Source organism: Hippocampus comes, unplaced genomic scaffold (assembly GCF_001891065.2).
Source record: "Hippocampus comes isolate QL1 unplaced genomic scaffold, H_comes_QL1_v1.1 scaffold155, whole genome shotgun sequence".
Classification (NCBI taxonomy): Eukaryota; Metazoa; Chordata; class Actinopteri; order Syngnathiformes; family Syngnathidae; genus Hippocampus; species Hippocampus comes.
In genome coordinates this window covers 161549-174756 of record NW_017804967.1, presented here as the reverse complement: position 1 = coordinate 174756, position 13208 = coordinate 161549, and the positions used below count along the sequence as shown (strand labels likewise).

The 13208-nt window shown below is 41.4% G+C and overlaps 1 protein-coding gene across 4 annotated transcripts in view; it reads right to left on the bottom strand.

Annotated features, from left to right (window-relative positions):
• Positions 1 to 13208, bottom strand: part of grid2 (glutamate receptor, ionotropic, delta 2) — a 163706-nt gene that overhangs the window by 73670 nt on the left and 76828 nt on the right. For all 4 annotated transcript variants that reach the window (XM_019888840.1, XM_019888847.1, XM_019888864.1 and 1 more), the window contains exons 8-9: positions 9781 to 9978; positions 6019 to 6331 (exon numbers count right to left, since the gene is read on the bottom strand). In XM_019888840.1, the coding sequence (XP_019744399.1) occupies positions 6019 to 6331; positions 9781 to 9978 (511 nt within the window). The remainder of the gene's footprint in view (positions 1 to 6018; positions 6332 to 9780; positions 9979 to 13208) is intronic.

Below are 13208 nucleotides of genomic sequence, written 5' to 3'. Positions count from 1 at the left end.
AAACAAAATTACGAAGTAGACTGGACATAAACCACACACTTGAGGTGTCATTGTCTCCTATTACCCCGAGATGGGACTGTCTGATTGCAGAAAATCAAGCTCGGGGCTGTGGTGAGTCGTCATTTTCATGCACTTTGAATTTGCGTTGTATCGTATTTTGAAGGCATTAAACATTACCAGAGCGATAAGAGTGTTGCGACCAGATTAGACGCTCCTTGTGTTTATTATTATATTTCGAAAACACCACAGTTTTCATGCAGCTCATACCATATTATTTTGTTGTATTAATTCCGCCACACCTTAAATGCCGGTCCCTGAAAATATTGTCTGACTTAAACCGGTCCGTGGGGCAAAAAAGGTTGGGGACCCCTGACCTAGATGAAAATGTGAATTTGTCCCTTATGGAAATACTGTATTTCATATCCTCCGTTCATCCAACATTCATTTTCTACACCACCTCCTCTAACTAGGTTTGCGGGCAAGTTGGCGGCAAGGTATTCTCTAGTCTTCAATGAATCGAACATGCAGATTTTTGGAATGTGGGAGGAAAACAAAGTACCCAAAGAAAACCCACACAACCACGGGGAGGACATCTCAGGATGCCGGAGCCAGGAGTCGACGCTCAAACCCCAAAGCTTACGAAGCATGAGTCATCATACTGCCATCATCCTCCATAAAACACACAATTCATAGATACAACACATTCACCATCCGTTCAGTCCTTAACATGCAAATCACAACCACACATACAGTGCTAAAGTCTGAGACTCCCGTTATACTTGTTGCTTTAACAATGCAATAGGGATTATGAAGCATTTGAATGCCACCAAGTACCTGCAGAGCGCAGACCTCCACCAAGGATGAACTATGAATAAACAAATAAAGTAGGGATGTCCCAATCACATTTTTGTGCGCCCGAGTCTGAGTACAAGTCCCTTCATTTTGAGTATTTGTCGTTACCGAATCCTGATTCAATACCTCCGAGGCAAAGTGGAGACCCTGCAGTGCCATTTTGCACTGTCCAGCGCTACCGGTAAACACGAGCAATGGCTACTGTTAGCGTGTTTATTTTGTGACGACAAACCTGCTCGATCAATGACCATCCAGCAATGGTTCATGACTTTTTCTTCTTTGGTTATCTTTTACTACCCACTTTTGCCAATGAAAAAGCATCACAGAACTAAGTCTTGGTGAGTTGGGATAAGCCATGTGCACCCACCACCCAACATGAGAGTTAGAGACATAGATTCTCCATCCACCCATCCATCCAAACGGCTTATCCTCACAAGGGTCGCGGGGGTGCTGGAGCCTATCACAGTTGTCTTCGGGCAATAGGCTAATAAATCCAAATAAAGAACAAGATGGGAGAGGAAGAAAGCATAGGAGTGCGAAACTTTGAGGACCCAAAGGAACAAGGACGTGAAAGTTACAGGAGATGGGAAAATATGAAAAGAAAAAGGATGTCGTCTCTTAGCATGCACCTTGTTCTCGCGCTCAGTCAGCGTAAAAAGGCCCCAAGCAAAACATTCAGGTGTTTGACTTCCCTCTAATCATCCTCTCAGCCACATCAATTCCCTTTCCCCTACTGTGTTCCCAAAGGGTTGGATTCCAGGTTGATGCACAAGTTATTAGAAAGGGGTTGTGTGAAAACTGTAGAGGAAATAACCTGTGTGTGCTTTTCCATTGATTCATTGATTGGCGAGTTGGGCAGAGTGGTTGAGAATGTTCAATTCTGCAGTCGAACATAGTAGGACTCCCTTGCTGAAGGGCCTTGGAAAAATATGCACCAATTCCTCCTAAAAATCCCTAATAGCGGGTTCAATGTCATACATCTATCTGGTTACGACAGCGCTTTTCTTCATTAAGGCTCTGGGTCAATTGGAGCCTTTCCCAGTTGACTTTGAGCCAGGGGAGAGGCCAACCACGGACAGTTCGCCAGCCAATCACAGTAGTGGATTCAATGCAATGGTAATAGTGAATGATGTTGAATTTAAAAGTATCTTTCAGTTTTAATATCGTTCAATGGTTCACGCTTGAACATAATGTAAAGCAGAATTTGATAGTCCAAAAGCGGATCAAAAATATAGAACCTTAAAAATGGGATGATAAGATAAGGCATCACTTGGAACCAGATAAATAACACGGATGTCAAAAGTCTACAAACTCCTGTTTAAATTCCAGGTTTTTGTGGTATGAGAAAAATGAGACCAATATGAATCATTTCAAAACTTTTTTTTCCCACCATTAACCTGAAGCATAACCTGTACGACTCAATTATATAAAAAAAGTCTTTCGGGGAGGGGAAGTAAAAGTAAAACCATGATAATGTGGTTGCGCAAGTGTGAACACCATCTTATAATTGGCGACGTTGCTGTGCTGAGAATTACCAATGACATTTTAACTTGTGTTAAATGAGAGTCAGCGTTTCCTGTCATTTTTGTAGCCACATCTTTCAGCACAAAGGCATGCTCGACAGAGCTTTCACAGTATTAGAGGGATCTCATTGTTCAAAAGTATCAGTCAAGACAAGGACAGTGAAGAATTTCTCTCAAATGTACAAGGCAACACGGTGAAGACAGTGATCCTCATGTGAAGGGAATGAGGCACAACAGTGACATTACGACGCACTGGACGTTGGTCCCAATATGATGAGAGGAAATCTGGCCAATGAGCCTGCCAAAAAAAAAAAAAAAAGGCTGCCAGCAGCATTCAAGAAGCTGCTTTAATATCTTGCACGTACTGGCTGTTTTGTACATTTGAAACTATATTTTGCATTTTAGGGGGCTATTGGATAGGCTAACAAGACTTATCTTTACCCAAAACGACTGTAATAAAGCCAAATGGACTGTAACGGTATATTAGTTTGAGGGTCTGCATAGGCCATTATAATTTTTTTGTCCCCTTTTCCCTTATGATGATCATTTTCTTTTTGTTCTATTTTTGTTTCTTTTTAGAAAACCTGACATTTGTTGCCGACAGAACTAAAAATGGAAAATAGGGTGCTAGCTGTAGTTTTGTTAACCTTTAATATGAAAGAAGTCATTGTCTTCATCTTATGTAACAATCAATTAAACTTTCAAGGTCAACTGAAATGTTCTCGAAAAATAGACTTCAAACATCAATCCAAAATTTTTTCAAATTGTTATCTTACTTGATGTCAGCAAATCTTGTTCGGTGTTCTAATTTTTCTTGTTTGTTTTTTGTTTTTTTTGTTTTTTTTTTTGTGTGATGCCATCACTGGAGAGTACCAATTTACCAATTTACCGGGACAAGGTCTCACAGCTTGGTAAAATATGAACTATACAATTAAGTAAATATATATTGCAACATGAACGCTGATTAATTTTATCAACCATTGTATATCACATGAAGAAAAACTAAATATCCACTTGATACACGATATAGTAGATGACAACTGGGGCGGAGTTAGTTCTACAAAATTTGTCCTTCCATTGAATGACTTTGACCAGACCTTCAAGTGAATTAAAGAAAAAATGACGAGCAACCAATCAAGTGAATTTTTGCTGTCTTATTAGAGACTTGACACACCCCTCCGCATTTTACCAACCACATCACGTGAACAGAAAATTACCCACTATCCACTTGCTGTACTATACAGCTGATCATGCAACTGAAGACTTGGGTGGAGTGAGAACACCGCGACAGTCAGGGCTACAAACTGATGTCTACTTACAGAACTTTGTCACTACATATAACACATTTTCCAAACCCAGGAGTGGAAAACCCCCCTCAAAAAAAAACCCAAAACAAAAAAAACCCAAAAAGTGCCGACCAAAAAAATCGAGATGACTTTTTGCTGTATTTTTAGAGACTTGAGACACCCCTCCGCGTCCAGACTTTTGACAGATTATATTCTCTTCTAAATATAGCCAATAAGAACAACCACGAAGCAAAGGCTTGTGTTTGACTTCCAGAGTACACTGCATTTTGTTGTCACTGCTTTCCAGGTGACTATTTACAGCGGGCTCAACTTCATCCTGCAAGCGGGATGAGTGTTCATGCTTGGCTAAATTCTAAGCGAGATATTTCTAGCCCACCAAATCAGTGACGAATCACCTGTGACCAAAGTCTCGCTCCTCTCGCACACGCACATGCGCGCGCGCGCGCGCGAAAACACACACACACACACACACACACACACACACACACACACACACGCACACACACAGCTGCAGTTTCGTGCACAGCAGCTCAACGACAAGCTGCTCAAAATGAGATCCTTCCTTACTTGTTTTCCTCACTAATGACACCATGACTAAAATGTTAATTACCCCTAAAAAGAGAAATGATTGCCAAAAATCAAACAGCAATTAGCGTGGATCATCATTAGCGCCATTAGCTGCTACAGTAAGATGGAGGATTATTGAGCAAAGGGCGGCATGCTCATCAACGCCTCATTCAGCAGGTTTTTCATCGGCAGAAAGCAAACTCGCAAAGGAAATCTGACAACCAATCCACAGAAATCAGTCGAAAGATGCACTGAATACGCCATTCGCTACAACGCATGCTAAAGAACAACAAAATAGAATAAGTGCTTTCGTGGAGATGAAGTCCCTCTGCAGCAAAGCAGAGACTGTGGAGTATAAAACTACCGCTCAAGGGGTTGAGGCACAGCAACAGCTAACGCAATCATGTGACAACATTGTTGCCATTTCAGACACTTTTCTGACCCTTATATGAATATTTTTAAGAGAAGTGACTGACATCTTTAATTCATGATAAATAAACAAAGAAAAGCAAAGTTATTTACATGTGTTTGTGCGCGTATGACAAGAAAGGAGCCCAGTGGAAAGCCATCACTGAGTCAAAGCAGTGATTTTATTTGACACTGTAGACATTTTTGACCTGCAGTCAGTGCTTCCAAGCCACAAATATTTTACGAGTTCGCCATGCCTCACCTGGGTAACTTGAAGTGAAAAAAAAAAGTGTGAAAGAACCGTAGGATGGATGTGTCAGTCCTCGACAACACACATTCGAACCATTTGACCCATACAGTTTGACAGCTAATTTTATTATAACAAGTATTATTTTTTTCAAGGGCTTTTCACGACATTGAAAGGCGCTTGCTGAAGTGAAGTTGTTGACTTTAGAATTCAACCCTTTCATGCACAAATAATGATAGCCTGTAACCTGATAAGCTGTCCAATGTAATAACCGCTGTACCCGAAAGGGTTAATTTATTGGGGCTCATATATGCATATTCTAATTTGTACGATTGTTGTCTTTCTTGGTCTAGACAGGCATGGTGTGCAGTATGCAAGGTCTTTTGATTAGCATGAGGCTCCAGTCAAACTTATACAAAAGAAAACCTGGCCGCTGACCTCAAGCACAGTTTGAAGTCACTCACGATCAGCTAAAATATCTGAAGCCAAATGATGCACATGCTGCATTATCAGGTCTAAAGTCAAGATACCTTTGAACAGAATGTCCGTATTGGTTAATTTTCATGATTTCTAATTCTTTATTGTGGGAGGGGGGAAAAAAAAACAAAAAAAAACTTCTTGACTTTCCGCATGACCTCTGCTTAGTTAGCATGAGACAGCAACCATGGGAATCGAACGCAATCATGCCAAATCTTATTTCCACAGCCCTCTGCCCTTCTCAAGGTCATGACACTTCCATTCCAAATCCTTTCCTTTGATATCTTCACCTGAGCACCTACTGGTGGATTGCAGGGAATTTTAGGAGAGATAACTCAGAGAAGGTCATTACCCTGCAAGTCAATCCCGGTGGGACAAATATCCCTTACCTGCTGTTTTCTTATTATTGAGTGTGGAAGGTCAGCTGCCAATCCACTCTTGCATTGGGAAAGTTTGGATACACCGCCAATGAACTAATCGTGTGAACTTAGCCAGTTTCATTACCAACTGCAGGTATTGTATAATTATTGATATATCTTCATATAAGTCCAGCAGTTACTGTCATTTTTTTTAAAAAAGACAATGGAATGGGGAGCATACTTTACATGTCGGGCTAACAGAGGCATCTTTTACGTACCTTGCTGTACGAAGGAGCCATACACGAACCACATGGAGTTGTAGAGCGTTGTGGAGGACACGGAGCCCATGGGCAGTCGCGGTGGGTTAAGCCAATTGAGCAAGTAGACCAGGATGCCGACCAGCAGGACAGTGCCCGCGATGCATGCCCACAACGACAGGTCAAAGGGCGCCAGGCAGGCGAACATGTCCACCGTGCGCTCGGCTTTGCGCAGCAGCACGCCCACCGAGTAGTCCATGTAGCGTGTGGTGAAGTCTACAACGCTCTCGCGCTCCGGCGTGATGGTTAGAGCGGAGAGTCCGACGTCAGCTCGCTGTGGGTATGGAGGAGAATGACAGGAGGTTTCATGTCAAGCGACCAAGTATCCCGATGGAGAATTCAGCATCCCTTACAGATGTAGATGGAATTGCTATTTAGCCATTCCTCCATCCTTGCAGCAGTAAGCATACACTTGCCGTTATAAAAATTGGCTTCGATTTCGTAAAAAACTAAATCACACAAGAACGAGTGTAAGAAGAAGGATTTTGTAGCACTCTGGTTTCTGCCAAAAAGTTAGGTACACTTAAATTTGTTGGCCTTTTTGGTACATGGGCCTGGAGCACAAGTGTAAAAACTCAAGGCCCGAGGGCTGGGTTCAGCCTGCCACATCATTTTATGTGGCCCGACACAAAATAAATATGAATAATAAGACCCTGCATGTATTCTCCTCTGTTTAGAATTCAACACGACAAAATGACTTCTTAATTTCTGCCTGAAACTGGGACGATTTGCACTTGAAAAATCCATGAGTCGGTGAGTACAATTAAATTGAGCTTTAACAAAAGAAAAAAGAAAAGCTAATTAAAATGTTTCCAGTCCCTGGAGTTTCACTCGCAGCTGTCGACATCTGCGAGGACCCTGCAGGATTTCGAGTGTATTTACTGTGATACTCCAATAGAATACCGTCCCTGGCCAATGTGACCCTGGTTGAAATTGACCACCCTCGAGTGGATGGTTTGCTGAAAAAAATATAGCTCGTAGAATACACACATCTTTGGCTCCTTTTATATATTTTCAATAACAATGTTAAGGGTTTGATTATTTCATTAGCGATGAATCAACTATTGTGCCCAATGGCTGTGTATTGTAATATATTGAAATGCAATACGACTCATCTGCACAAGTGCCACTCCCAAAATAAACACATTTATTTTTGTCCTAATCATCAACAGGGTAGTAATTATCTCAGAAATCCTATCCTTCACACACATCACTGCTGAGCAATTAGAACTGTCACGAATCAAAATGGCAGCACCTACTGCAGCATGTAAACTGTCTCCTACATAATTCATGTGTGGAGTCTTTCCAACATATCGTAAATGACTTCCCCGCGCAGAATAAAAGATGATCGATGAGCATTCTAGCGGACTTTGGCGTTGTCACTCCACAAAATGTGGTTTCACGTTTATGTACGAGGATGCCGTGAAATGTATTTGAGGGTTTTTTCTACTTCACATAAATTCATTTGTTATTAGAAAATGGTACAACTTATCTCTTTGGTGTCTTGTATTATTGATTAATAGATTCATACAATTGAATAGATTTGTCAACATTTTTTAGCCAAGGCGCATATTTTAGATTCACATCTCACGGCAAACAACTAAACAAAAATATCATCAAAAGTTACTATGCTGTATATATCCACTGAACTAATGATGATCTAGTCTCAATTTACTTATACATTGACTTACTTGGTGTAAAACTTTGGCCTGGTGAACACAAAGCTATTCATTCTGTTGCACTCATGGTTGATACGCAGTACAAGTGAATTGGACGACCTGCCACTAAATCGCTGGCATAATCGATAAAGATGCAGCAGAGATTAATTAGACCGTCCAATAACTGGCAGGCATAATTGTGTGTACAAAATATGTGCATGTTTAAAGCAACTATGTGCTCAAAACATAATTTTTGGAGCTGCTGGATAGTACACATGCAAATGCCACACTTGCTCTCGCATAATCCAGCTAAAAAAATCAAACCACCAAAAAAAAAAAAAAAACCAACAAACAACTTAATATCAGTGTTTAACTCTTTCATGCACCAATAATGATGACCTGTAACCTGATTACATGATCGGCTGTCCACAGAAGTGACCGCTGTCCCTGAAAAGGGTTAGAGTAGAAGCTAATATATGCTGTGATGCATTCTCTGATCATGAGATGACAGAATACAATATGTGATCCCAGGAGGGTATGGAAAGATTTTGTGTGCAAACATGATTACAGTTCCACCAAATGATCATGAAGAAGGAATTTTGTATATTTCTAGGCAAATAACATATTCACTCGGTTGTTTAATTTCACAATTACAGTATTGGGTAGGCAGCCACTCCAGATCTATTGTCCACAAGTACAAGCAATTCAAAGTATTTTTTTCATTATACAGTAGGTTCCCTTTAAGTCATCGACAACAGAAGATGTACTGAACATACACGATTTGAAGTGTCGTGTGAGAGTTTAATTTATAGATATGCATAGTATGGCAGAACTGCAGCATCTGGCACCACTGTCGATTTAACCTGTTAATGAATGAGTCAAAGAGCAACTAGCTAATAAGAGAGCCTAATGAGAGTGTTTAACATGGCGGACTCAGCGGCCATGTGGAGCATCCCGGTGAGCTTACGCTATAAGTCGCACAAAAATATTCTGAATAATTATCATAGTGACTTGTGGATTTGTTTGAGAAATGAAGACTCAGTTATTATCGAGATTACTGTGGAAAATGAAAGGATATCAGGTCTTAAACTCTTATGAGCTATTTTTGTTGTCATCATTTGCCAACAAAAGTTTCTTTAGTTTGAGCAGACGTTTAAAAGGACCAATAAATTAAAGCAATACAAATATAAAATAATTCAGTTTAAAAAATGAGTAAGAGGTACTTTGTGGTGATCTTCATCACCCCAGTCGATGCTGTACTAATAACATTTACTGATTTATGTAACCTCGAAACTTTGGATGATGAGTGTAAATCGAGCACACGCTGAATGTCTCGTGGGAATGTTACTCTTTGATGAATTTGTATGACTTCAGAATCAGATTTTGGCTGCACTGAGTCTCGGTTTGTAGACTTCGAGGTGCCACTCACTGTACTGATATAATACGGTTGTATTTTTAATATACTTTGTACGAATCAATTTCAACGTCTTCACATGCCTAATGTTGTTTTGTCCAGAGAAGCTATAACGTATTATTGTGGTCCGTTTTCTTCCTACATTACATAACAACCCATTTGTGTTATTCATCTTATTATATTCCACTCCGCAAAAGGAGTTCAAGCTTTATTGTCAATATAAGGGAATTAAAGTGAGCCCGCATGGTAAATATTTACTTTGGACACGACCTGATTTCCTTGCTGGAATGCTCGAAGGCGACCAAAAGAGTGTGTACAAAAATCCCACTCTCCTCCCTCCCCCCCCAAGGGAGTCCGAGGCCATACTGAGTGAGCATAAGTGACGCCAATGGCATGTGACATTTTGCACGCTTACCCTTGTGAATTGGTTCACAGTGTTTTTCATCAATAGGGAATGCCTCCTTTTGTGTTGCTAGTGTAAAATTTCCTTTCCATTCATCCAATCGTGTAGCTTTGACCCTTTCAGGGACAGCGGTTACCACAGCGGACAGCTTATCATGTTATCAGGTTACAGGGTGCATGAAAGGGTTAAAATGGCGCTTTAATAACAGTATCTTGTGCGTGTGCACGTCTAGATAATGGCTGTGTCACCTTAAAAACAAGTTCTCCCATGAGTCCATTCCACTGGCCGTCAGGCTGCAAGCTGCCGTACTTGTGGTCTGGTGCGATGTAGATCTCATATTTGAAACCCAAATAGTTGGAGAGAGCATCCAGGACGTCAATGGAGAAACCCTGGTACTTCTTCGGTTTGCCAAGAACGTTCTCAGACACCATCACGAATGGCTCCTCCTAGAAAGCGAAAAAAAAAAAAACACACACAAAAGAAAACAGAGTGTATTGGTCAAACAGCCAATTAATGCACCAATCATTTAAAGGTTCCATACCCCCAATTACTAAAGGGGCCAATTACAGCACCGGACTGTGTTCATTGGAAAAGTTAAGTCTGTACTAAACACGCAAGTAAGGAGGTAACGACGGCCACATAAATCGGAAAACATTAGAAGAGTTAAAAACAAAGCAAGACCAAAACACTAATGAGCTAAAACAAAGTCATTTTCAAAACAGCAAAAAGGGTCAGACCAAAAAGCTTGAAGACTTAAAATCAGGTCAAAGCATTTTGTTCTTTGAGGAGGGAGTACGACGAAAAAAAAAAAGCATGACGTTTAGAGTAAAATCCTTCCCGTTTATAGCCACCACCATTTCATTCAACAGTCCTTCCTTTTTTTAACACATGAAAGAGGAAACGTCTATGCATGCATTATTAGTGTCCTGAATAGTGCAGATTTCCAAATGTTCCAAATTTATAATCACCCAACAAAGGGCTTATTTTTTTTCTTATTTTTTCCAGTGCACTGCATTTTCAAATAATGCAGCTCTCCCCCCACTGCTCATCAATATGTGTGTGACATCTAAAGGGCAGCTGCCTGTTGACGTTCAAGACATCCAGCAAACATTTGACATTTAAGGCAATTAAAAAAAAGGCAGCGCTTCGGGGATGGAAATACAACCTCTTTTAAACATCAAAGCCGAAAACAACAAAAACAAAAAACCCACACACAAGTGGGGCACTCTTCTGCACTTAAGATTTTATAGGAGGAATTTTCACTTCAAACTCTTCAGCCCACTCACGCAAACCTCCCAATTGATGAGTGAAATGTTTTAGACCAATACGTCTGCTAGATCTATGGAAGGCCCGTGCACGTTATTGAGTTGATTGTTGTTGCTCTCTCTCTCACACACACACACACACACACACACACACACGAAGCGATTAACTTGGTGGTTTCTAATCCTTGCTAGCTGCGGCCGTTCAATAAGCTATTAGGCGGTGAGTGGACACGCATGCCAAGACCCTTTTACACTGAACGCATCCATCAGTCCAGGCAGGAACACACACACACACACACACACACACACACACACACACACACACACACACACACACACACACACACACACACACACACACACACACACACACACAATTGTAGTGATGTCAAGGTCCCTCTGATTTCATCCATGTGCGACTCTTTAAAGCAGGGGTGTCAAACTCAGGTCCTGGAGGGCCGCTGTCCTGCATGTTTTCCAAGTCTCGCTGTTGCAACACAGCTGATTCAAATGATCAGATCATCAGCAAGCTCTGCGGAAGCCTGACATTGAACCTGTTCATTTGAATCAGGTGTGTTGCAACATGGAGACTTGGAAAACATGCAGGACAGCGGCCCTCCAGGGACTGAGTTTCTGTACCTCAATCAATCCATCAAAATCGCATCACACCACCTACGGTGCAACTTAGACCTGCTGATCTAAGGTGCGATCTCCTTTCGGTCACCAAATGGTGCGGTGCGCTGCTGTCGCATAAAAGAAAACACCCCCGGTCTGCTGAAAACCCGCCATGGCGCAGCGCGGTTTACCGAATTGCCAAACATGAAAAACTAAAGGCAATTTTAAATCTTAAATAAATCAGACATTGATGATTTTGGAATGCAAGCTTTCCCACAGGGAGGATGAAACCGAGATTTAAACTCAGAGCCTCCTAACTGTGAGGCACGTGTGCTGAGCATGAGACCGCTCTGCTCTGAACCACTTTGGTTTTATAAAAATACCCACGGACATGAACGGCTTGATGTACAACTTGTGCAACTTGTAACCAGTTGAACAAAAACACATGAGAGCACTTGATGCCTCTCCCAAGTGAAAATGTCAGAGCAGACTTTCAGTTGAGCTCATTATCCCGTGAAATGTGTGTTGGAGGTGAGAAGTTTGCGGCTGAATACAGTTTGTTGCAACAAGAAAAAAAAAGGCACCTCGATCTCTTCAAATAAAATGTCAAGTTAAAAAAAAAAAAGGCCAACAACTGGGCTTAATCAATAATGTCAGATTTTAAGAGATGCTAAAAGTTTTCAGGGGTGAAGGCTCATTTAATCATCCTAAAAAAGTTGGTCTGGATGGCCTCACTTTGAGCTGCCGGCCTCAATCAATACCAAGTCGATGCTTTCCACGCTCAGCATTTTCAAGACTAAAAATGGCGCTGCGAGTCGGTTCCCTTTTTGAGGCTTGAATGCTCCGTCTTCTTCCGTCTGTTATTGGGCGCTCTCATCCTTTTCCCCCCCTGCCACTCACCAGCTGCAAGATACCAGTTGGTGCCTTTCCACGCTGCCACGTCGCCGTCTTTCCCTAAACATATGCCAGATACCGCGCTTCCTCTGCGCCCGTCTAGCCAAGCATCACATCCATCAAGGCGACAATTCTCCTTATTTGTCGAGCGTGAAAAATGTTATCGCATCCGTCTGCATGCGGCAAGCTGGCGAAGAAGCAAACTACCCCCCCCCCCACACACACACCACCTTTCCTTCCCACCTCCCGTCTTCGAGCACACATTTATTGTTGCGGCGGTCACATGCCTTCCGATTGCCGTTTTGAACAGGTGAAATTGTAATTGTCCATATGCTGATGACCATTTCAAAATAGCAAATGGCTGTGTGCAGACAGGAAATTTTTGGTTTTAACCGAATAGTTCCACTTTCAATTCAAAACATCCTCCACGTATCAAAAACTATATACAAGCGTCTTTTGTGCACACCCTTAACGAAAAAAAAAATTGCAAACATGCAGGAGAACATTGTGTTTACAGTTCATCAGTCACACTCCCGCTATATCACTCTAAATTTTTGTAGATTTTTTTGCAGAATGTAGCTGTCTGTTCTGTCTACTGCAATATCACTAATTTTTGGTTGATAATTTTTTTAGCGTGTTTCTACGGTGATGCTTTTGCATGTGGGAAAGGGGAGTCCATTTAAAAGAAATGGGATGCATTGATTATGATGAAAATAACTTTGCAGGCCTGACTGACCAGGGTTCAACTCAACTCAACTGTATTTATAGAGCACGTTCAAACAGCCATCGCTGCATACAAAGTGCTGTACATGGAGCAACTAACCTATACAACAGTAAAGCAATAAATCAGTAACAAAGATGGTAGAAAGCACCAAACAGTAAAACTAAGATCAAATCTAAGT